The sequence below is a fragment of the Microcaecilia unicolor genome, chromosome 1 (genome assembly GCF_901765095.1).
Source record: "Microcaecilia unicolor chromosome 1, aMicUni1.1, whole genome shotgun sequence".
NCBI lineage: Eukaryota > Metazoa > Chordata > Amphibia > Gymnophiona > Siphonopidae > Microcaecilia > Microcaecilia unicolor.
In genome coordinates, this window is record NC_044031.1 from 56,586,586 (window position 1) to 56,612,680 (window position 26,095).

General features: G+C 44.8%; 2 protein-coding genes across 3 annotated transcripts in view; both read right to left on the bottom strand.

The window, feature by feature from the left end:
• Positions 1-533: 533 nt before the first annotated feature.
• Positions 534-5,404, bottom strand: LOC115466351. Of its 2 annotated transcripts, XM_030197549.1 has the most exons (3): positions 3,195-5,404; positions 2,965-3,077; positions 534-2,336 (listed from the first exon to the last, which is right to left on the bottom strand). In XM_030197549.1, the coding sequence occupies exons 1-3, from the start codon at positions 3,517-3,519 to the stop codon at positions 2,115-2,117; spliced, it is 660 nt and encodes a 219-aa protein (XP_030053409.1). In that variant the 5' UTR covers positions 3,520-5,404; the 3' UTR covers positions 534-2,114. The 2 variants fall into 2 exon arrangements, with proteins under 2 accessions (XP_030053409.1, XP_030053401.1); XM_030197541.1 differs by having other exon boundaries at positions 2,965-5,404.
• A 62-nt stretch (positions 5,405-5,466) lies between these two features.
• LOC115466341 (5-beta-cholestane-3-alpha,7-alpha-diol 12-alpha-hydroxylase-like) overlaps positions 5,467-26,095 on the bottom strand; it is a 29,953-nt gene continuing 9,324 nt past the window's right edge. Inside the window, exon 2 of the mRNA XM_030197532.1 lies at positions 5,467-7,370. Coding sequence (XP_030053392.1) covers positions 5,808-7,340 — 1,533 coding nt within the window. The 5' untranslated portion in view covers positions 7,341-7,370 and the 3' untranslated portion in view covers positions 5,467-5,807. The remainder of the gene's footprint in view (positions 7,371-26,095) is intronic.

The following is a 26,095-nucleotide window of genomic DNA, read 5'->3' on the forward strand; positions in this document are numbered from 1 at the left end:
TCTCCTCTCCCCTTTCCTCCACCTATCCATATCCAGCAATTCTCTTCTCCCCTGCCCCCCCTCTATCCATCCATACCCAGCAATTCTCCTCTCTCCCCTGCCTCCTCCATCCATCCATACACAGCAATTCTCTTCTCTCCCCTGCCCCCTCTATCCATCCATACGCAGCAATTCTCTTCTCTCCCCTGTCCCCCTTCATCCATCCATACCCAGTGATCCTCCTCTCTCCCCTGCCCTCCCCTCCCGCTCAAATCCATGTCCAGCGATTCTCCTTCGCCCCATCCTCCCCTCCCATTCATATTCACCTGCCCGCCCTCTTCTCCCCCCCCCCCAACATCCCCCTTTTCTTCCTGCCACAGTCCCACCCTGCGTGGTTTAAATCTATTTTATTACCTCCGTCGAAGCTGCCGTGTCATTGAAAACCCTGCCCGTCTCTAGCCTTCCCTTCGTGAGTTCGTTCCCTCAGAGTCCCGCCCTCGTGGAAAGAGGAAATGATGTCAGAAGGCGGGACTCTGAGGGAATGAACTCACGAAGAGAAGGCTATAGCCGGGCAGGGCTTTCAATGACATGGCCGCTTCGAAGGAGGTAATATTTAAACCCCCCAGGGCAGCGCGGGGCAGGCACAGGCAAACGAGGGCTGTGGGAGGTGAGATAAGCGGGTAAGCATGGCTTGTGGTGCCCTCCTGCCATGCTTACCTCGTTCACTGGAGCCGGCTTGCCATGCAGAACAACCGGCTCGCAAGATCTTTAAAAATTTAACAACTGGCTTTTGCACCACTGCCTGTATACCAGAGAAGCCAGGAGATCTCAGCACTGGCTGATGAGTGGATGCTGTCACTACTTTTAAATGGTGAAAATTTGATGATGTTACAAGGCTTTTGAAAAGTTTAAAGCAGTAAGGCACAGTGTTAGAAACAGCTCATAACAAGCATGCTGCAGACAGATTCATTTCACTTAATGGAGAGAGAATGGGCATGCTACAGTGCATCATAAACAGGGACAAAGGCCAGCCAATAGGAAAAGTCCCACAAGATATAGGGACAGGGACAGGTGCTCAGGAAGAGCCTATCACAAGAGAACTACTATTACATTACTTTGTAGTCCTATCCTACTTAAAGAGCACAAAACAGTTATAAACAATAAGCACCCTGCTTCCATGAATATGGTGGCAGACACTCCCCACCTTATTTCGGTAGATATCATTATTTAATTTCTCAAACTTATAAACACCACAAAGTCCATAAACTTGGCAACTTCTTGCTTGTCTCCAATTCACTGTTGCTCTGGTGACTTCTCTCTTGCAGTCTCACAGGAACTGAAACGAGACACAGACAACACAAACAACAAACAACATAAGAGAGAAAAAAAAGAGAAAAAAGCCTCTAGAGTGGACTACAGCCCACGTTGTCCTCATCTCTTTGTAGTGTGGATTGCTGGCTCAGTGATGGCTCTGCTGAACAAGTTCCTTGTCTTCCAGGGAAGTCATGTGTCGAAGTTCCTAGGTGGCCAAGTTGTCATTGATGGTCTATAGTTCTGTATCTTTGATGGCATTTTGGTGGTAGATATGCTCTTTCATCAGCTGATTTATGAGATGAAGATGCAATAAGAATAAGGTGTGCTATTGCTCTTCTGAGTGTTACCAAACTTGAGAAACAATGTGATCCCAAGTTGCTTTCAGGCACAACGTTAGTAGCCAGAACAGTAATCTCTGGACAGATCTCTGTGTCAAAGTCAGGATCTATACGTTCAAAGGATTTCTCTTTTATTGGAGATGTGTGATCAGGTTTTAGAAGCAAGTCAGGTCCTGACAACCACATGGTTTCCATTAGACGAGATTCTGCCACAGCTCTGGTGGCACAATCTGCTGGATTTTGGTCAGTTGGCACATAATACCACTGTCCTGGTCGTGTTGACTTTCATATACACTCAACTCTGTTGCTGACATACACGTAAAATCTCCTGGTTTGGTTATAAATGTAGCCAAGGACGACTTTACTGTTGGTATAGAAATTAACTATGTTTATCTCAATGTCCATTTCATTTAGTATTATTTCTGCTATTTCTACTGCTAGTACTGCTCCACAGAATTCTAAGTGTGGGACAGTATGATTGGGTTATGGTGCTAACTTGACATTGCCAAAGATGAATCCCACATGAGATAACCCATCTGTATTTGTAGCATTCAAGTAGGCTACTGCTGCTATAGCTTTTTCAGAAGCCTCTGAAAAGATGCAGATTTCTTTGTGAGAGGCAGTACTGAGTGCCGCAGGGATGTAATTGCATGGGATGTGTAGTTGTTCAAGATTCTTTAAAGAATCTTTCCATTTCTCCCACTCCTGTTCAGGGGCGTATCTGCGTGGGGCCACAGGGGCCTGGGCCCCCGCAGATTTCGCCCTGGACCCCCCCTTCCACCGTTAACCCTCCCCCGCCTACCGTCAACCCTTTCCCCGCCTACCGCGGTCACCTACCCCCGAGATCCGCTCCTGCCGGTTTTTAAAAATATTACTTCAGCTGGTGGGGGACCCCAACCCCCGCCAGCCCAGCCGAGGTCTTTAACTTCTTCATCCTCATGCTGTTCCTGCAATGCATCCTTCCAGTTCGATGGAGTTTGATGTTGCAGCACGTTGTACGTGCAGGACGTCAACGTGCTGCGACGTCAAACTCCGTCCAACTGGAAGGATGCATTGCAGGAACAGCACGAGGAAGGATGAAGAAGTTAAAGACCTCGGCTGGGCTGGCGGGGGTTGGGGTCCCCCGCCAGCTGAAGTAATATTTTAAAAAAACGGCAGGAGCGGACCTCGGGGGGTAGGTGACCGCGGTAGGCGGGGAAAGGGTTGGCGGTAGGCGGGGAAGAGTTAACGGCGGTGGGGGAGGGTTAACGGCGGTGGGGGGGGGCGTTATAATGTGCCCCCTCACTCTAGCCCCTGCCCCCCCTACCGCCGAACCTCAGATACGCCCCTGCTCCTGTTGCATTTCTGGTGGCAATGGAACATCCCACTCATCAGTACTTTGGGAAAGTTCTCTCAGTAGAGATCTTCCTTGAATGATGACTGGAGCCACAAATCCCAGTGGATCGTACAAACTATTGACTGTGGACAAGACACCTCTGTGTGTATATGGTTTCTCTTGGGTGGAGACTTGAAAGGTAAAAATGTCTTTCTTTAGATCCCAATGTAATCCAAGGCTTCTCTGAAGCGGAGGGTTGTCTAATTTTAGATCTAGATCTTTTAAATCTTTGGCATGATCCTCTGCAGGAAATGTTCTCATTACTTCTGGACTGATAGAGGTTATTTTATGAAGTGTCAGATTAGCCTCTGCCAGCATTGCTTGTGTTCTCTTTAGCAAGTCAATGGCTTCTCCTTCGGTAGGTAAGGACTTCAAATCATCATCTACATAAAAGTCTCTCTCAATGAAGTGTCTGGCATCGCCATATTCTCTTTCTCCCTCTTGGGCTGTCCTACTAAGCCTGCAGGTTGCCACTGCAGGTGATGAACTGTTACCAAAGACATGAACTCTCATTCTGTATTCTGTTATTTCCTGGTTGATGTCATTGTCACTCTAGCACAGGAATCTTAAGTAGTTTCTGTAGTCTGGGTATACAACAAAGCAGAACATTTGCTGGATATCTGCTGTTATGGTGATAGGTTTCTTTCTGAAGCAAATCAAGACTCCTATTAGGCTGTTAATCATGTCAGGCCCAGAAAACTGCACATTGTGCTTTTTCAAGTGGTTTTACTTGGGCCTCGAGGACAGCTGCTTCTTTCTCCTGCTGGAGCAGCTTCAAGGTGATGTCTAACTCTGCCTTCATATGTTTAGAGGCGGCAGCAATGGCAGTGGCGGCGGCAGCAGCAGCTACTGCTTTCTGCTGTTCTTCTAGTTTAAGTTTTTTAAGTTCGATAGCAGCTTCCTGATTACTATAAAGTATCTTCAATTTTGCAGCCACTGCATCCATTTGCAATGTAAGAGCAAAAGAGCTTGTAGTGGACCTGCTGGAATGGCTTGTCCCATGTGATTTCAGGGACCTAGTATTTCTAGTGCTGCCAGAGTATTAGGGCACATTCTGCTCTAGGGGCTGTGTGTGTGTTTCTGTGCCTTTAATTATTTTGGCCACCATGGCCTGGCATATGAAGTCTGTGGCTTCTTGTCTCTCTCTTTGGGCCAGACTATCTGCTGTATTTTTCCTGCTTAGAAATTGCTGATACTGCTTATAGGCTGTTTGCAATTGGTCTACATAGTGGCTCTCAGTCTGGCCTCTTTCTGATACCTCACTTATTTTCTGCATTACTTTGTGCCGGAGTTTGTTCAACAGGGAGACATATTTTTCTACTTCACTTTCATACACCTCACTGGCTTTCTCGGTGAGTGCATGCAGTCTTTTAGAAGTTGAACTGTCACTGCCATGGCTAGCTTGTACTGTGTTTTGTTCAGTTACTTCAGCCTGCTCAGTTACTAGTTTGTCTGACTCAGTAGACACTGCCATGGCTTGCACAGGTAAAATAAAGCAAGGGGGAAGAGCTCTCTGTAGTTCTGTTGCACACAACACCTAGCAACACTGTCCTGAGAGATTGCAGGGGGCCAGAAAGCCCTAATAATGGAAATCCCTTTTTTTTCTTTGAACATCTTTGAAGGCAGTGAGTGTGTCTTAGGTCTGGGCTCTGCTCATATAGATATGTAGTTTGCTTATCTCTATAGCAATGGAGTGTACCTTAAATTGAAACTTTCTTTGATTTCACTATAGCAATGGTGGAGGGTTGTGCTAGCTAGCTCAGTTCCAGCTAATTAATTATGCAGGTTTGCATTATCTGCATGCTGTCTGCATAGATGACCTTATTTCTGCTGTCTAATATGCTTATGATGATGCTTGTAATATTCTGCACCTTGCCCGTGTTTATTGTACCTTTGTAGTTTCCACAAATTTTCACTGTACAGTCCTTGCAAAACTGCTGTCTCAAGCCCTCAGCTAGACTTCCAACTAAACCAGAGTATATAGAACGTCACTAGATGTGCTGGACAAGAGTCTCTGCCTTGCAGAACTGGGAGTCTGTTCTCTACCAGCTCACCCTGTATACCAGGGAAGCCAGGAGATCTCAGCACTGGCTGATGAGTGGATGCTGTCAATACATTTAAATGGTGAAAATTTGATGATGTTACAAGGCTTTTGAAAAGTTTAAAGCAGCAAGGAACAGTGTTAGAAACATCTCATAAGAAGCATGCTACAGATTCATTTTACTCAATGGAGAGAGAATGGACATGCTACAGCCCATCATAAACAGGGGCAAAGGCCAGCCAATAGGAAAAATCCCACAAGGCATAAGGAATAGGGATATGTATTCAGGAAAGGGAACTTGATATACCACCTTTCTGTGGTATTTTGCAACTACATTCAAAGCGGTTTACATATATACAGGTACTTATTTTGTACCTGGGGCAATGGAGGATTAAGTGATTTGCTCACAGTCACAAGGAGCTGCAATGGGAATTGAACCCAGTTCCCCAGGATCAAAGTCCGCTGCACTAACCACTGCACTAACCACTAGCCTATCACAAGAGAACTACAATTACATCACTTTGTAGTCCTATCCTACTTAAAGATCACAAAACATGTATAAACAACAAGCACCCCACCTCCATGAATATGGGGGCAAAACAATTTAGATAAGACTATCATGGTCCTGAGAGCGAACTGAAACAATATGGATAATCAAAACAGTTAAAGCATTTATATGTTATAAATATTATAGATAAAAAAGTGTATATCTGGTACATATTACATATTGTGAGAAACTGTATACACCCTCTGATAATATTCAGAAATGTAACCGATACCTAAACTGAGTGTCATGTGTTGGATGAATGACACCAAGGCCCCATCTACTCTGATCAATTGGAGGGATGTCCTCTTCTGCATTTACCAGCTCAAAGTCAAAATAAGCGAGCATGTGAAATACAAGTTGTTTTATTTCATTCTTAGCAAAAAAACGGCCAGGACATACTGATACACCTGCCCCCCATGGCATGGTGAAATCTTTCACCTTTTTGCCATTCTTATAGAAATCTGCTTTTTTTGTACCGTCTGGGTTCAAGAAACGGTCATATTTGAATTGGTGGGGTTCTGGATGAACCTCTGGATCCATCTGCAGAGCAATATATGGAAATATAGTAATTCGGTCTCCTTTACGAAGTGTATATTCCCTACCATCTGCCATCTTGAAATCCATATCCTGCGTTATTGATCTCATCAGAAATGGAGCAGCTGTCAAACGCAGAGTCTCCTCCACTGCACTGTCGAGAATGGGGGTCTTTGTTAACATGTCACTGGTGAGGTTTATCAGAGGTCCACCAGACTTCACGTCTTGATTAGATTCTTTAAGGACTTTCTCCACTTCTTCTCTCACTGCTTTCATGGCTTCAGGGTGTTTCATTAGGAAAAGGAGAAGCCAGAAGCATGCAGGACCTGTGTTCCCTTGGGATGACCACAGAAGTGTAAGCATGTACCTGTCTGCCATATATTCTGCCATTCCTTGTTCTTCCCTAAACTGATGGTGGTCAATGATCCACCTACTACTGTTGTCCTTCTGCATGGTCTTCTTAAAAGACAGCATGTTCCAAAAAAGTCTTTTCAGTCTCTCAGCTTCCAGTTTATCTTTCGGAGGAAGTGTGCCATACACCAGCCCTGGAAACAGAGAATTAAACTTTCTGAATTTGCTGAACAGTTCTTCAGAATGAACACGATCAAACTCTTTGACTTTTTCTTTACTTCCCATTCTCTTAACTGCTTCATTTCCAAAGAAAGAAAGGTAGCCAGCTTGGAACAAAATATTGCTGCAGTAGTGAAAAAGTCCATCGTGCTGCCACTCCTTCTGACCTTCTACTGTTCCAGCACGATAGAACATCAAGTTCTGCATGTTTTTCATAATGGCCTGCGACATGACCACTAAGCCATCCCCCATGAGGTGCTTATTGACTATTTCATCAATCTTCTGTTCATTTTCTAAATGATAATAGCCAAAAACCCTTTCATCAACTTCTTTCTTAAAACAGACAAAATCAAATGCTGATCTTGCTTCCTTTACTATTGATCGAAAGGAAAGGGGATCCATTACAAAAGTGAAATAGTAGCCTCCAAGCAGAACCGTGAATATGTCCCCATATTTTCTTTGCATTTTCTGCAAAAATTCTACAGAATTGCTTCTGAAGTCCAATGCATGTCCCAGCCATGGAATATGACCCTTATCCAAAGGAGGCTCTTTGGGTCTTCTTCTACGAAACGCTCCTAGGAGATAAAGACCACCAAGGGCTGAGATCAAGAAAGCTAAAAGGACCGGCAGCCAGAGACTCATCTTAGTACAGGCAGCAGGCTGGAGGTTAAACTGTAAAAATACAAAAAAAAAAACGTGTTTAACATTTTTTCCATTCAGCAAACAGGAAAACTTTAAACTGATCTAACAGGATTGTCGCAGGAAACAAGGGGGTCCATGCCTTCCACAGAAACACAAGCGATGCAGATCAAGGGTGGAAGAAGGCCAGCAGGGCCATGCCAATACAGTAAGCGCGGTAAGCACCGCAGGGGGGTGCCTACCTTCAAGGGTGCTGCGCCGTCAAGTTGTATTTAAAAAAAACCTTACTCCTTCGCTCCATCCCCAATTCCCTGGCGCTTTAAATTTACTTCGCTCCGCCTCTGACATCTGCGCAGCGTCAGTGAAAGCGCTGCCTGTCTGACGTATCTCCACCAGCCTTTCCTTCGCTCATTCATTCCCTCTGTGTCCCGCCCTCAAGGAAATGATGTCAGAAGAAGGCGGGACACAGAGGGAACGAACGAGCGAAGGGAAGGCTGGTGAAGAGATGTCAGACAGGCAGCGCTTTCACTGACGCTGCGCAGATGTCGAAGCTGGAGGCGGAGAGAGCTAAATTTAAAGTGTGGGGGGGGGGGGTGCGCGCACCAACTGATGGTCTGCAGGGGGGCGCCAACTGATGGTCTGCAGGGGGTGCCAGAGACCCTAGGCACGGCCCTGAAGGCCAGATCCAAATGACCAGCCCAACAAGTGAGTAAGAGCTTCACTGGTCATTTGGATCTGGTCTTCTTCCACCCTTGGACTGCATCACTAACAGGATTGTCAACTTGGGGCAGTGTACCCATGTCATTTTAATCCTTTCTTTAAAGAAAGCTAACACTACAGATAAACCCAAAAGTTTTTATTTGTGGTATTCCAATTATTATGTACAAATTGTTATTTTTCTATAGTTAGACTGGAAAAGTTGCATATGGACGTAACAAATTGGTGATGGAGGGAAGGAAATGTAAACTAAGGAAAAGGATCATTTTAGATTACAAATATTTTCTCAAAGTTAGTATTTTTCTCTTCTTACTTACCCAGATCTCATACAATATAATACAAGCTTATAACCGCTATCACCCAATTATCTGGTTCTGCGCAGTTTACAATAAAAGAAACTAGCATAATACTAGGAAGAATTTACAAGATAGAGAGTTTACAATATAAAGAGCCATCATCTCAACCTTAAATTTACCATCTAGAGAATAAAAAAGTTTTCAACTTCCTCCTAAATACTAGGGGCCTGATATTCAGACCCACCCAACTGTCAATATCCAGCGGCATTAAACCGGGCAGTGCCATTGAATATTGTCTCTGATCACTCACCAAACAAGTGGGCGTATTAAGGGCGGCACTAAAGTAGAGCCTGAGGTTATGCGGGTGCTGACAATATTCAGAGCCAGCACCTGCATCGCTCAGTGGCCTAACGTAGGACAGCTCAAAAGCAGTCCTAAATTAAGCCACTGAGAGATGTGGGTGCTGGCTCTAAATATGAGGCTGGCACCTATATAGCTATTTTTTTTTAAATCTGGTCCCCTCCTGCCCCCACTGAAGCCCATTCTTTCCCTGCCTCCTCCCCCCAGCCTGCGGCATGAAATAATTCCTCCCATTTTGGAAGGGCTCCACAAGGGACAGGAACAAGGGGCTGAGTTCCAGTCCCCAACGACCACTGCTGGACACCCAGGGATACAGTTAGGACCTGAGAGGCCTACCAGGATGGCTGGGGAGATGGGGATGGGGGCATAGGAGCCAACTTTTCCAAATTATTGGGGGTGCTAAGCCCAATGGAAATAACCCCTCCCTGGACACATACAAGGAATTTTCTCAATATTGGGGGTGCTCAAGCACCCACAGCACCCACAGAGTCGGCTCCAATGGATGGGGGTGTTGCAGGGGCAGGGGGACTAGTTTCTTGCTACAAACTGAGGAGGGCAGCAGATATCCAGCAAATGTTCTACTGCTATGTCATACACCCAGACTACAGAAATTACTTAAGATTCCTGTGGTACAGTGACAATGACATCAAACAGCAAATCACAGTATACAGAACGAGAGTTCATGTCTTTGATAACAGTCCATCGCCTGCAGTGGTAACTTGCAAGGCTTAGAAGGACAGCCCAAGAGAGAATAAGAGAATATGGCACAGATGGCAGACTCTTCATTGAGAAAGACTTTTATGTAGATGATGATTTGAAGTCCTTACCTACTGAAGGAGAAGCCATTGACTTGCTAAAGAGAACACAAGCAATGCTGGCAGAGGCCAATCTGAGAGTTCATAAAGTAGCCTCCAACAGTCCAGAAGTAATGAGAGCATTTCCTGCAGAGGATCATGCCAAAAATGTAATAGATCTAGATCTAAGAATAGACACCCCTCTGCTTCAGAGAAGTCTTGGATTATATTGGGATCTAAAGAGAGACGTTTTCATAGTAACACAGTAACATAGTAGCTAGCGGCAGATAAAGACCTGTACGGTCCATCCAGTCTGCCCAATGATATAAACTCAGTTCATATAAGTACATAAGTATTGCCATACTGGGACAGACCAAAGGTCCTTCAAGCCCAGCATCCTGTTTCTTACAGTGGCCAATCCAGGTCACAAATACCTGGCAAGATCCCAAAAAAGTACAATACATTTTATTGTGCTTATCCTAGAAATAAGCAGTGGAGTTTCCCCAAGTCCATTTTAATAACTGTCTATGGACTTTTCCTTTAGGAAGCCATCCAAACCTTTTTTAAACCCCGCTAAGCTAACTTGTATGAAGTGTTACATCATATGTATCCTTGCAATTTTTAGGGCATAAACCATAGAAGTCTGCCCAGCACTTGCCTTGTTCTAAAAGCTCCAATCCAGCCCATCCAAATCTACTCAGCCTTCATCAGGGCACAGACCGTAGAAATCAGCCCAGCACTGGTTTTCCTACCAAATCTTCCCTAAGCTTCTTTGGATCCAATTCTTCTAAAAAGAATTCCTTCGTGTTTGACCCACGCGTTTTTTAATCCCATTATCATTTTCATCTCCACCACCTCCCACAGGAGGGCATTCCAGGTATCTACTACCCTCTCAGTGAAAAAGTACTTCCTGACATTATTCCTGAGTCTGCCCCCTTTCAATTTCAATTCATGCCTTCTAGTTCTACCACCTTCTTGTCTCTGGAAAAGGTTTGTTTGCAAATTAATACCTTTCAAATATTTGAACATCTGTATCATATCACCCCTATTCAGGGCTTTTTTTGAGGGGGTACTGAGTACCGGCACCTTTTCCACTGTCTGCTAAACTTGACCAATGGTTCTCATATTTTAATGAAAGAGCTCAGGTTCTACATACAAATTCTGCCTTGTCATAGATTCTATGACTGGTTGCAGGGGTCCTGCCTATTGTGGGGTGAGTCCCTCAATGATCACTCTACCCCTGAAGGGCGGCCTGGCATTTGAGTACTGGCACCTTTTTTGCTAGACAAAATGCACTGCCCCTATTTCTCCTTTCCTCCAGTGTATACATGTTTAGGTCAGCAAGTCTCTCCATGTATGTCTTGCTGCCTAAACCCCCTGCCATTTTCGTTGTTTTTCTCTGAACCGCTTTAAGTCTTTTTACATCCTTAGAAAGACAAGGCCTCCAAAACTGAATACAATACTCCAAGTGGGGGCCTCACCAACGATTTGTACAGGTTATACCCGTCTCTATTCAGCCTAGAATCCTTCTGGCCGTGGCCACCGACTTGTCGCACTGTTTCGTCACCTTGAGATCTTCAGACACCATCACCCCAATGTCCCTCTCCTGAGCTGAGCTTACCTATTTCTCCCCTCCTATTCGGTACATCTCTTTTGTATTTCTGTACCCCAAGTGCATCATTCTGCACTTCTTGGCATTAAATTTTAACTCTAGTATATACATCATAAATAAACCTTATGCCGTGTAGACAGTCTTCATTTTATTATTTTTTTATTTTATTCATTTGCTATTTTTTTGTGTGTAATTGTGTATAGTGCTCAGTTTCCATACATTACACCGGCCATACTTGGCTATTAGTAATAGCATTCGCCATACATCATTGCACTACAAACCCTCCCTCCCTCCCTTCCTTAACTTGTGTTTCAAACTGCATCAAAATTTGCAAACAAATAATGTGCTACTTATCTTAGGGATGTAGATGCTCATATGGCTATCTTTGTAGCTGCAGATTTCATTGTCTGGGGATCCGGCGTAATGTTAAATGCAAATTATGTGAACGCTTGAAAAGAGCATGAAAGAATGCAGTTAGCAATTTAAGATTTATATGAGTTCATTAGTGGTATCTATTGATACCAGGCAGGGAGTGTCTGCCCCCATACTCATGGAGGCAGGATACATTGTGATTTATATTTAATACGAGTATTATTTGTATTTAATGGCATTGTTTGTGTAATAGATAGCACTATGTATTAGGACTGTTTTTCCAATACTTTGCAGTTCCTATGATTGACTCCTTGTGAGTTTTCTGTATTGGCTGTTAGTGCTGAGCTAGGGCCAGCCTTCCCTCTCTGCCCCTGTGGACTGTGTGAGAGAGACCAGTCTTCTTAGCATGCCTTCAGCTGAGCTAGGGGCTGATCCCGCCTTAATCTACCATAATTCCATCAAGATTTTTCACTTTCCCAGGACATTCCTCAAGTCATCTCCCAAAGACATCTCCCAACGGCATCTTACCTCAAGTCATTCCCCGTTTATTTTTTTCTGAGTTCTCCCCCTTATTTTTCTTGAGTGTGACAGATCTAGAGTGTTACAGCTGGGCTGAGGTTCTCGCCATCCCCTTGCTTCTGAGGTGGCTAGATACAGACTCTATAGGCAGAAGGCCACAAGTCTTTTACAAGCTACTGAACTGTAAGTGGGATTTTCTTTCTTTATGCTAAGTACTACAATAAAGAAGATTTGCATAAGAACTTAGAGTCTACTGGTGAAGCTTCTGCTTGGGAATGGTTTATGCTGCCTGTTTAAGCTAACTGTACGTTCCCTAGAACAATACACCTTGCCTAGAGCAGTACAAGGTGTGTAGAGATAGGAAGAGAGGAGGGAGTAAGGCAAAATTATTTCAAAGAATATTAATTGTTAATGTTAATGTTTTAGGATCCAAGGGGTTATTTGCTAGGTCATCTATGGCTTTGGGGATTTTAATTTTATATGTTGCTCCAGTTCCATCTGAATCTCTGCTTTATATGTTTCAATCATTTTTATTCAAAACTTAAGAAGAAAAGTTAACATCATCATGTATGAACATCTGATATTTTCCCCCCATGTGGCTAAACTAACACATAGTACTTCTACCCCAACAAATAGAACTTAACCTTCCCTCCCCTTCCCCTCCCCCTTTTTCCCTTGCTATGGCATCAAATGATCTCTGCTTTATAAGTTGTGAGATTTTATTATAGAGTTGATGATTATGGGAAATTTAAATATTAATTTTAAAGGATGTTTATCATCCTTTGAGAAACGATTTTTAAATTCTTTGACAGATTTGAGTCTTGTGTGTATTCCTCTACTAATGAATCAGGCCATATTACAGTTTTAATTTTTTGTTCTAATAAGATGAAGGAGGGTCTGGGAAATATTTTGGGAAGAGGTTATTGTGGTCTGATCATGTCTTTTTGTTGGACCAGTAAAATTGGAGCAAGAATCTAAATAAAAATTTGGCAAAGAGCGTTACATGTAGGAACTGGATAAAAGTATCTATGATGTCTTGTTGAGTAAATTGTCTTTAAAAATTAAGGTGGGAATTCATCAAGGTGTGGTAAAAAAATCGCCTTTTAGCACATCTTGATTCCCCACAGGATTCAGCAACCTGCCTGATCCTGGTACCACAGATTGCTGAATCCCGAGGCAAAGCTATAGCTGATGCTCCCAGACCTGCAGAGTAAGGTTCCCTCCCTCTTCCCCCCCACTCAAGGTCCCCCCAGCAAATACCTTAATGCGAGTTCCAGTGATGCACCACAAGTTGCGTTAGGGCACAAAAAGCTGTTTAAAATAGCCAAAACTTTTTGCTGGAGTTAGTTCACCACTCAGGAGCATTGGGCTGCAAAGCTGCTACTCAATACTCCTGGTTCATCCCCCCCCCCCCCCCCCCCCTGGCTCAAGACCCCCCTCCCCCATCCAGCACCAGTCCCACTCTGAGCCTGAACACTGCTCCAGACCCCATCTTCAGCATCAAGCTCCCTCAAACCCCCTTCTGCATCAAGACTCTCTCCCTCCATCCCTATAGGGGCTACCTTTAAATACAGTGGTGGTCCAGAAGGGATATCAGCTGGAGCGAGGTCCACTTGCTACTGCCCAGTCCAGGGCCTTTAGGAAAATTATGCCCCTAGCACTAGTCTCCCAAGGCTACTGTTACAGACCATGTTTCCTTATAAGGAAATATGATCCCTAGTGGTAGTTCTACGAGACAACCGCGAGACAAACTAAGCAGGAATGAATGGGCCTCACTTCTGCCCGAAACAACCCCATCACCCCGGACCACTACTGTGAAGAACAGGATGACCCTCTACACACCTCCAAGGACACCAAGATCCTCCCAAGGGGTATCCCTAACCACACCCTCTCCAAAAGACATTTCCTTGAACGACCTTGAAGATCAGACATAGAGTTTTAAATTTAGCCCTGTTTTGTACTGCTAGACAATGAAGTTTTGGCAAAAATGGTGTGATGTGGTCACATTGCTTGCAACCTTCTATGAGTCTTGCTGCAGCATTCTGAATCAATTAGAGCTGGTGCAGATCCTTTGTAGTCAAACCATTATATAGTGCATTGCAGTAATCCAGTCTTGATGTTACCATGGCATGCACAACTGAGATAAGATTTACCTTCTCGATGTATGGAGAGAGACAGCATAGCTGTTCAAATAGTAGAAGCAGCTCTTGAAGGTTGCTTGGATTTGGAGAATCAGAGTAAGTGTTGAATCTACCTGTATTCCAAGGTTCCTGACTTGTGATTTGAGGAGGAGTTTGTACTTTTTGAAAGAGATTTTGATGTCAGGTTCGTGTCCACTTGTGTTTGGGACCCAGAGAAGCTCAGTTTTACTTGGGTTCAGGCAAAGTTTGTTGTGCTTAGCCCATTCTTGAATTGATGTTAGACAGGTAATCAGGGCTGTAGGTAAGTCAGGTTCAATGGGTACGAGTAGCTGCACATCATCCGTGTGGATGTAGAACTGAGTGTCCATTGACCTAATCAGCTCAGCTAGTGGCTTGAGGTTGAACAGAATAGGTGATAGTATCGATCCTTGTGATACCCCACTTGTCATTGCCCATGGTGGCAATGAGGTGCTGCCAAGCATTATGGATTGTTGCCTGTCTGACAGATAGGATCTGAACCATGCAAGTACTGTTCCATTGATACCTGTTTCTGCCAGTTGTGCTAGCATGATATCATGATTCACTGTGTCAAAAGCTGCTGATTAAAGAATGTAAAATTTGAATGGTTCCTTTTATAAGGTTTATAGCGAACAGTTCTAAGGGAGAAGGATTGTTGGCATACCTCTAAAACAACCTGTGGTGAAACCTTTTTTGAAAGGGTATAATGCAGACGAGGGTCTTGGACTGTTCTAGGCAAAGTATAGTGAAGCTTAAACAGTCAGCTAGACCATTCCCAAGCAGAAGCTTTACCAGTAGACTCTCAATTCTTAAGCAAATCTTATTTATTGTAGTACTCATAATAAACAAAGAAATTCCAACTTACAGTTCAGTTGCTTAGACAGAATTGTTGCCTTCTGCACAGAGTCTGCATCTAGCCACTAAAGAAGCAAGAAGTTGGCCAGAACCTCAGCCCAGCTGAGAGGAAAATCTGTAACTCTCAAAGGAGAATAAGGGGGAGAAACTCAGGGTAAATAAAAGGGGATACTAGGGGAAAATATTTGAGGAGATGGTGAAAAATCTTGACGGAATTATAGTAGATTAAGGAGTGATCAGCCCCCTAGAGCAGCTGCTGATCACCAAAGTATGCCAAGAAGACTGGGCTCTCCCACACAGCCTGCAGGTGCAGAGAGGGAGGGCTGGCCCTAGCTCAGAGCTAACAGCCAATAGGGAAAGTTCACAAGGAGTCAATCACAGGAAACTGCAAACTATAGGGGGAGGGGAGGAAGCCCCAGTACACAGTGCTAACTATATAAGTACATAAGTATTGCCATACTGGGAAAGACCAAAGGTCCATCAAGCCCAGCATTCTGTTTCCAACAGTGGCCAATCCAGGTCACAAATACCTGGCAAGATCCCAAAAAAGTACGAAACATTCTATACTGCCTATCCCAGAAATAGTGGATTTTCCCCAAGTCCATTTAATAATGGTCTATGGACTTTTTCTTTAGGAAGCCGTCCAAACCTTTTTTAAACTCCGCTAAGCTAACCGCCTTTACCATATTGTCTGGCAACAAATTCCAGAGTTTAATTACACGTTGAGTGAAGAAAACTTTTCTCTGATTCGTTTTAAATTTACTACATTGTAGCTTCATCGCATGCCCACTAGTCCTAGTATTTTTGGAAAGCGTAATCAGACGCTTCACATCTACCCGTTCCACTCCACTCATTATTTTATAGACCTCTCTCATATCTCCCCTCAGCCGCCTTTTCTCCAAGCTGAAGAGCCCTAGTCGCTTTAGCCTTTCCTCATAGGGAAGTCGTCCCATCCTCTTTATCATTTTCATCGCCCTTCTCTGCACCTTTTCTAATTCCACTATATCTTTTTTGAGATACGGTGACCAGAATTGAACACAATATTCGAGGTACAGTTGCACCATGGTGCGATATAAAGGCATTATAACATCTTCATTTTTGTTTTCCATTCCTTTCCTAATAATACCTAACATTCTATTTGCTTTCTTAGCCGCCGCAGCACACTGAGCAAAAGGTTTCAACGAATCATCAACGACTACACCTAGATCCCTTTCTTGGTCCGTGACTCCTAACGTGGAACCTTGCATGACGTAGCTATAATTCGGGTTCCTCTTTCCCACATGCATCACTTTGCACTTGCTCACATTAAACGTCATCTGCCATTTAGACGCCCAGTCTCCCAGTCTCATAAGGTCCTCTTGTAATTTTTCACAATCCTCCTGCGATTTAACTACTTTGAATAACTTTGTGTCATCTGCAAATTTAATTACCTCACTAGTTACTCCCATCTCTAGGTCATTTATAAATATGTTAAAAAGCAGCGATCCCAGCACAGGCCCCTGGGGAACCCCACTAACTACCCTTCTCCATTGAGAATAGTAGTTAGTGGGGTTCCTTAGACTGAACTGGAACCCGTTCACACCAGAGCACTCTCATATGGGCCGCAAGGCTGAACTGGAATCCACGCACAACAGCAGAAGCAGACTAGGCAGAACTCTAGGCAAGACAGGCTAGGCAGAGCACTAGGCAAGGCAGACTAGGCAGAGCACTAGGCAAGACAGACTAGGGAGAAAACTAGGCAAGGCAGACTAGGCAGAGCACTAGGCAAGACAGACTAGGCAGAGAACTAGGCAAGGCAGGCAAGGCAGAATACTAGGCAAGGCAGATTAGGTAGAACACAAGGCTGGGCTACACGGCCACAAGGGTAGAGGGAAGCCACACAGAAGAGCAAGGCTGTGTCACACAGCCACTCAGATTCAAACAACAGATCAAACTGGCAATAACCAAAACAGAAGTGCTAAGCATAGCACACGGACAAACAGACAATAACCAAGACAGAAGTGATAACCCTAGCACACAGACAAACAGATGAGATCCAAGGCAGAAGTGCCACACAGGTACACTAACTAACAAAAGAAACTAGGCAGAAGTGCCCACACCAGCACACAGGCTAGGAAACTAGGCAGAAGTGCTTCACAATCACACCGACAAACCTGGAGACCTTTGGCGTTGCAAAGGCCCTGAATGAATGTCCTCACCTTCCTTATGAAGGCCTTCACTGATGATGTCACGACTACAGGAAAGAGGCTTGAAATACACTGAACACCAGAGTGAGGCTTGAAACACAGAAGAGGTAGCCGAGGCAACAATGGAAGGAAAAAAACAGACTGGAGCCACATTTGAAGCTGACCACCCGAAGGCAAGGTGAGTCTGAAAGTGGAGTCACGACCACAGTGCTCCTAGCTTGTTGTTAAACCAGGGTACCACCTTCTGCCTGGCAGTTGATTTTGTTCTCAATGGTGCTATCTCATCTAGTACAGTCTGGCATCTGGCCTCCAATTCCAACAGAAAGTTGCCCCATATTCAGAGACCATTGGTCATCATAAAGCCTTGACCAGTAGAGCTTGTCATCTCTCTTGCTGTGTGTCTCAAAGGACTTGGTTACTGTTGCTTGCTTGGTTGTGTTCTCTTTCCAGTTAAATGTGAAGGTTAGTTTGAAGTGGTCTAAGGATACCACCTCTTCCCATTTGACTTTCCGTAGTTTGAATTTGTGTTCTTCTGTGAGTCTGTATGCGAACATATCTACAGCATGCCCTTTTATATGTGTTTTAGTTGCTGTTGGGTGGTGAAAGTCCCATTGCTATAAAAAGATCATGCTGTCTCTGACATTTTTATCCTTGAGGTTATCCTCATGTAGGTTTAAGTCACTGAGTAGTAACACATTAAAGTGGTTTATGCAGATATTTGAAATGAAGTCCATAAAGTCTGGCTATGATTCTGACCACTTGCATGGGAGTCAATAGAATATAAGTCAGCATAGTTGTCACTGCAGAGTATTGTCATGTATAGTGCAAGCAAATATTTCCAGGTATGGGGAGGTAAGTGTGGAGATAAGTTCTACCTGGAAAAAGGATCTGTATGGTATTGCTAGGCCCCCTCCTTTTTTTGACTCTTGTTAAGTGAGTCATTTTATATCCTGGGGGGGGGGGGGGGGGGGGGGGGTATAGTTCATTCAGGATTGGGTTGTCTCTGAAATGAAGCCAGGATTCTGTTATAAACAGAGTGCCCAACTTGTCCTTTTCCAGCCACTTCCTTATGGTTTCTACTTTGTTCACTACAGACCTAGCATTAATGTATTCTACCGGAATCGGTAGGTATTGTTCTATATTTAGGTTTTTGCAGTGTATTTTTACTATCTGGTGGCTCTTCAACCCAGGGATTTTATTACTCCCTGTCTTCGTTCCCCATGGTCCATGCAACTCGGAGGAGTTGGTGTCATGGGCAGCATGTTGGGTCTCTGGTACGACCTTGGTGGCTCTTGGGCAATGTTTATATTGATTAGAACAGGGATCCTATGACCCTCACCGTGAGATAGGGATAGGGAATTAGTGACAAGGGATAGTAGCAGAATTAAGAGAAGAAGTAGTTTGAGGGAAGGGATTTCCTTCATTTTGTCTCAGAACTTACTGCAAGTTGTCCAATATTCAGATGGAGTATCTTCCACAGTTGTCTATGAAGTTCCTCAGACTTAGCACTGTCCTGGCTTTATGGGGAAATCAAGTTGTTCCTTGCTCAGCGCCAGCAGTCTGAATGTAATGCAGATCTTCCCTTTGCTGCCGCTGACTGTTCTTTTTGGGGGGATTTCTCACTCAACATTGAGGAGACTACTCCACTCCTGCCGGGAGTTGAAGCTGACTGTTGCTGTTACTGAAGCTGGATATTGCTTTGGGGGGGGGGGGAGATTTCACCTTTGGTATCGAAGAAGCCACTCCACTCCTGCCGGGCTTCAGAACAGCCATCGCCTCCTCTGCCAAGCCTAGTCTGCAGATCGTTGGTTGGGAACTTTTTTCCTAGTTGTTACTCGAGTTCTCTGGCTGATTCTGTAGATCTTCCCTTACCTAATCTTTAAACATTAAGCACTGTACCTGTTATCATGAAACGATTATGTCATAACCACACTCTGTAAGCCACATTGAGCCTGCAAATAGGTGGGAAAATGTGGGATACAAAAGCAATAAATAAATAATAAAATCTTTCCTAGCTGGTTGCATGCAAGTGGAAAGCTCTCTCTCACTGCGGGGAACATGTTCTCATCCGGCGATGCTGCACTGGTCCTGTGGTCTGATACGGTTCATTTTGTCTTCAGTGGTTGCATGCTCAGAAGGAGGTCTTCTCGCTGCAGGGGGAGCTGACTCTCATTCTTTGGTTGCCGGGGGTGTCGACTCTGCCTTAGACCCGTGGTCCAACCTGTTTGACACAGAGGATGCCAAACATATGAAAAGGTGCGGAGAAGGGCGACGAAAATGATAAAGGGGATGGAACAACTTCCCTATGAGGAAAGGCTAAAGCAGCTAGGACTCTTCAGCTTGGAGAAAAGATGGCTGTGGGGAGGTCTACTAATTAATGAGTGGAGTGGAATGGGTAACATAGAGGGGCATAATCGAACAGAAACGCCTATCTCCATGGGCGTTTATCTCCGAGAACGGGTCCGTGAAGGGGCGGAGTGAACCGTATGTTCCAAAAAAAATAGACGCCCATGTTTTATTCGCCAAGGTGTGAGCTGGGCGTTTTTGCTTTTCACCGATAATGGAAAATGAAATCGCCCAGCTCAAAAACGAATAACTCCAAGGCATTTGTTCGTGGGAGGGGCCAGGATTCATAGTGCACTGGTCCCCCTCACATGCCAGGACACCAACCGGGCACCCTAGGGGGCACTTTTACAAAAACAAAAAAAAGGGTCAAAGAGCTCCCAGGTGCATAGCACCCTTCCCTTGGGTGTTGAGCCCCCCAAATCCCCCTCAAAACCCACTGCCCACAAGTCTACACCATCACTATAGCCCTAAGAGGTGAAGGGGGGCACCTACATGTGGGTACAGTGGGTTTGGGGGGGTTGGACGACTAAGCATTAAGCAGCACAATTGTAACAGGTAGGGGGGGGATGGGCCTGGGTCCACCTGCCTGACGTCCACTGCACCCCCTAACAACTGCTCCAGGGACCTGCATACTGCTGCTTGGGAGGAGGGTATGACATTTGAGGGTGAAAGTAAAAAGTTGTGAAACATCATTTTTTTGTGGTGGGAGGGGGTTAGTGACCACTGGGGGAGTCAGGGGAGGTCATCCCCGACTCCCTCTGGGGGTCATCTGGTCATTTAGGGCACTTTTTGGGGCCTTATTCGTGAAAAAACAGGGTCCAGGAAAAGTGCCCTAAATTCTAGCTACAAATGTATCCATTATCGGCGAAAGGCGCCCATCTCTGTTCGGGTGATAACCACGCCCCAGTTCCGCCTTCACCACGCCTCCGACACGCCCCCGTCAACTTTGTCCGCATCCGCGACGGAGTGCAGTTGAAAGCGTCCAAAGTTCGGCTTTTGATTATACCGCTTTATTTGTTTTTGTGAGAAAAACGCCCATCTCCCGATTTAGGTCGGAACTTGGGCGTTTTTCTCGTTCGATTATAAGCAGGATAGAGGGGCATAATCGAACAGAAACGCCTATCTCCATGGGCGTTTATCTCCGAGAACGGGTCCGTGAAGGGGCGGAGTGAACCGTATGTTCCAAAAAAAATAGACGCCCATGTTTTATTCGCCAAGGTGTGAGCTGGGCGTTTTTGCTTTTCACCGATAATGGAAAATGAAATCGCCCAGCTCAAAAACGAATAACTCCAAGGCATTTGTTCGTGGGAGGGGCCAGGATTCATAGTGCACTGGTCCCCCTCACATGCCAGGACACCAACCGGGCACCCTAGGGGGCACTTTTACAAAAATAAAAAAAAAGGTCAAAGAGCTCCCAGGTGCATAGCACCCTTCCCTTGGGTGTTGAGCCCCCCAAATCCCCCTCAAAACCCACTGCCCACAAGTCTACACCATTACTATAGCCCTAAGAGGTGAAGGGGGGCACCTACATGTGGGTACAGTGGGTTTGGGGGGGTTGGACGACTAAGCATTAAGCAGCACAATTGTAACAGGTAGGGGGGGGGATGGGCCTGGGTCCACCTGCCTGACGTCCACTGCACCCCCTAACAACTGCTCCAGGGACCTGCATACTGCTGCTTGGGAGGAGGGTATGACATTTGAGGGTGAAAGTAAAAAGTTGTGAAACATCATTTTTTTGTGGTGGGAGGGGGTTAGTGACCACTGGGGGAGTCAGGGGAGGTCATCCCCGACTCCCTCTGGGGGTCATCTGGTCATTTAGGGCACTTTTTGGGGCCTTATTCGTGAAAAAACAGGGTCCAGGAAAAGTGCCCTAAATTCTAGCTACAAACGTATCCATTATCGGCGAAAGGCGCCCATCTCTGTTCGGGTGATAACCACGCCCCAGTTCCGCCTTCACCACGCCTCCGACACGCCCCCGTCAACTTTGTCCGCATCCGCGACGGAGTGCAGTTGAAAGCGTCCAAAGTTCGGCTTTCGATTATACCGCTTTATTTGTTTTTGTGAGAAAAACGCCCATCTCCCGATTTAGGTCGGAACTTGGGCGTTTTTCTCGTTCGATTATAAGCAGGATAGTAACACAGTAGATGACGGCAGAAAAAGACCTGCACGGTCCATCCAGTCTGCCCAACAAGATAAACTCATATGTGCTACTTTTTGTGTATACCTTACCTTGATTTGTACCTGTCCTTTTCAGGGCATAGTCAGTATAAGTCTGCCCAGCACTATCCCTGCCTCCCAACCACCAGCCCCGCCTCCAACCACCGGTTCTGGCACAGACTGTATAAGTCTGCCCAGCACCATCCCCACCTCCCAACCACCAGCCCCGCCTCCAACCACCGGTTCTGGCACAGACGGTATAAGTCTGCCCAGCACCATCCCCACCTCCCAACCACCATCCCCACCTCCCGCCACCGGCTCTGCCACCCAATCTCGTCTAAGCTCCTTAGGATCCATTCCTTCTGAACAGGATTCCTTTATGTTTATCCCATGCATGTTTGAATTCCGTTACTGTTTTCACTTCCACCACCTCCTGCGGGAGGGCATTCCAAGCATCCACTACTCTCTCTGTGAAAAAATACTTCCTGACATTTTTCTTGAGTCTGCCCCCCTTCAATCTCATTTCATGTCCTCTCAGACGTGAAGCATCTGTTTACTCTTTCTAAAAATACTAGGACTAGGGGGCATGCGATGAAGATACAAAGTAGTAAATTTAAAATGAATCAGAGAAACGTTTTCTTCACTGAACGTGTAATTAAACTCTGGAATTTGTTGCCAGAGAATGTGGTAAAGGCAGTTAGCTTAGCGGGGTTTAAAAAAGGTTTGAATTTCTTCCTAAATGAAAAGTCCATAGACCATTATTAAAATGGACTTGGGGAAAATCCACTGCTTATTTCTGGGATATACTCTATACCTTATCCCAAACAACCATATCTTCTCACACAAAAATATTTTCCTTTTTTCTTTGTTATTCACTTCAACAATATATCCCTCTGTAGCAAAAAAAATTCTCCAACAGTGTAATCATCACTTTTATACAATATTTTGTACTTCGGGGATCATCAGATAATAATGCTGCTCTCACCATACGAACAGAATGTTCAATGTTCACTGTCCATCAAGGAAAATGGTTGAGCCGCAAATCTTCATATATCAGCCCACATTAATTTTTTTAAAATTCCTACTGCTTATTTTTCAAAAGATTTTTTAACATTTTTCTTAAGAATTGAAAAATCATATCTACACTTATCTTTCACATCGGCAACATTTTTAACAACAGGAGAACCTCTGGGATAAGCAGAATTAAATGTTTTGTACTTTTTGGGGATCTTGCCAGGTACGAGAGGAGTTCCATCCCCTTTATCATTTTGGTTGCTATTCGTTGAACCTTTTCTAATTCCGCTATATCTTTTTTTAGATACGGCGACCAGAACTGAACATAATACAGAGGCATTATAACATTTTTGGTCTTATTCACCATCCCTTTCCTAGTAATTCCTAGCATCCTGTTTGCTTTTTTGGCTGCTGCCGCACACTAAGCAGAAGATTTCAGCGTATTATCTACAATGACACCAAGATCTTTGTCTTGAATGCTGACCCCCATGGTGGTCCCTAGCATCAGGTAATTATGATTCAGATTATCAGATTATTCTTTCCTATGTTCATCACCTTGCATTTGTCCACATGAAATTTCTTCTGCTTTTTGGATGTCCAGTCAATTTCCTAACGTCTTCCTGCAATATTTCATAGTCCACTCGTGTTTTAACAACCTTGAATAGTTTTGTGTCATCTGCAAATATAATCACCTCACTCTTTCCGATTTCCATATCATTTATAAATTTGTTAAATAGCACCGGTCCCAGTACTGATCTCTGTGGCACTCCCCTGTTCACCCTCCTCCATTGAGAGAAATGTCCAATAACCACCCTCTGCTTTCTGTCCAATAACCAATTCCTAATCCGCACCAGAACCTTGCTTCCTATCCCATCACTCTTTAATTTTCTCAGGAGTTTCTCATGAGGACCTTTATCAAAAGCTTTCTGAAAATCTAGATACACTACATCAACCAGCTCACCTTTATCCACATGTTTACTCACGCCTTCAAATAAATGAAACAAATTGGTGAGGCAAGACTTCCCTTGGCTGAACCCATGCTACTCTGTCCCATTAAACAATGTTTGTCTATGTGGTCCATAATTTTAATTTTTTTTATAATAGTTTCCACTATTTTGCCCTGCACTGATGTCAGGAAATAAGGTGGATTTGCTTATCTCCAATCTGAAGAAGAAGGGTTACCTTTGAAAGCTAATCAAAAGATCTATTAAGTTAGTCCAATACAAAGAAGTATCATCTTATTTTCTTTTCTGTATTTTGATTTATTTCTATTTATTACCAGGTAACTTAAATCATTTGGCCAGCAGTAACCCCTAGCTTTAGAGAGGAAGTGGAATCGTGTCTGGGAAGTATAATTGTTTTGTTTTTGTATTTTGCAGAGTACAGTAGGAAAAAAAACTCATTTCTGTTCTCTTTTAGCAGTATTGCACTACTTATTGAGCCTGTTTTTTTGCAGGGGGGGGGGGGGGGATGTCCTCCATTTTAGTTTTTGTGTGCATGGTTTTGTGGTTCCCTGTTCTTTCAGGGCAATTTCTCCAAACAGGTTAGTTTTGTGCATACCATGACAGGAATGAAACTCGCTCCTAAGCCAGGGCATATGGAGTATGATCTCAGTTTCTCTAATTTACTGTATTCAGGTGAGGGCCTGTCTGTGATCTGCGTATGTGACTGAAGTGAAGGATTCTGGTAGCAGGTAGTGTCTGTGAAAGAATCTTTACCAGTCCAACTTGTTCCAGTTTCCCATGAGCAGGTATATTGGTGCTGTAGGATCCAGTTTAATATTTATAGCTCTGTCTTTTCACAGGTGGGGAAGGGCTGCTATGTTATAGTAAGTTTGCTATAAAGATTGTTAGTATAATTTTTGAAGAGTTTTATGCTATTTCACAAAATATCTGGCACTATTTGAAAGTAGGATCTTGCCACCCAAAATAAAAATGCTCAGGACCAGCGGCCTCCACATCATTTAAAGCAGCAGCTCTCAACAAGTGTGTTGCGACACACTAGTCTGTTGCAAGCACTGGGAGGTGTGTCGCAAGGCCAGCACAAAGAGCAGAGGGTTTTTTTTTTTACAGGCTGCAGCATGTTTTGCTCTTCCCTCCTGCTGCAGATCCAGCACCTCTCCCTTATCTTCCCCACCGCCCCTCCCCAATGCATCAAACTTCCCTAGTTTGCTGACAGCAGCAGCCATAAGAGGCTGCTTGGTCTATCTGATCTGGAGAATTCCCTCTGCTGCTTCCTGCCCTCACTTAAATAGGAAGTTGTATCAAAGGGGCAGAACATCTCCGAGTAATAAAGGCTTTGGGTTGGCCCAGACAGCCTGTTATAGCTGCCACTGTCAACAATAGAGGAAGTTGGACACATTGGAGGGGGAGCTGGGGAGAATGAGGAAGAGGTGCTGGTGTTGTGGGGAGGATGGAACTGAGGGAAGAAGAGGGAGTGATGCTGGACTCGTGGGGGGGGGGGGGGGGGTTACTGAGAAAAGAGGGAGAGGTGCTGGACTCAAGGGGGCTGCTGAAGGAAGAAGAGGGAGAGGTCTAGTGAACTGAGGAAAGAAGAGGGAGAGGTGGTGGGGGCCTGAGTTAAGAAGAGAGAAAGGTGGAAGGGGGATAAGTAAAGAAGAGGGAGAGATGGAGGGGCTGAGGGAAAAAGAGGGAAGGTGCTGGACTTGTTGGGGGGGCTTAGGGAAAAAGAGAGAAGGTGCTGGAGTTGCAGAGGCACTGAGAGAAGAAGAGAAAGAGGTACTGGACTTGCAGGGAGGGGACATAGGATGGAAGAGGGAGAGGTGCTGCACCTGTGGTAGGGGGTAGAGAAGGGGGGGAGAGATGCTACAACCATGAGGTGAGATGGAGGGAGAGAAGGAGACAGGAATGGTGCATGTAGAAGGAGGACAGAAAAGATGCTGAACTACAGGTCAGGGAAAAGGGATGAGACGGGAAAGAAGACAGACTATGGGGGAGGGGCTGGGGGAGGTGGAGATGCCAGACCATTGAAGGAGGAAAACAGTGAGTAAGAGAGGGTGAGACCCTGGACTGTGGGGGTTGGAGAAAAAAAGAGTGAGAGATGCTGGACCCACAGGAGATGTAGTCCTCCTTCCAAGACTGTGTAAGCTGTAAACTGAGTAAAAAAAAGAGAAGGTTCCAGGTACATCCCAAAAAACCCCAAAGCAACAAAAAAAAAAAGCACAAACGAGCCTCCAGGAACTGACCCGTTTGTGGTTGCTTAGGCAGTAAACTGCACATAGCAGGCTATCACTTCTGGTGCTCAGTTTGCTGCTTACCCAATGCAGGAAAGAGCACAACACTGGGATTTATGTAGCTGCGTCTCTGCCACTGGCTGGGGTTTCTGCAGCCACTCTCCCCTCCAAGCCATTG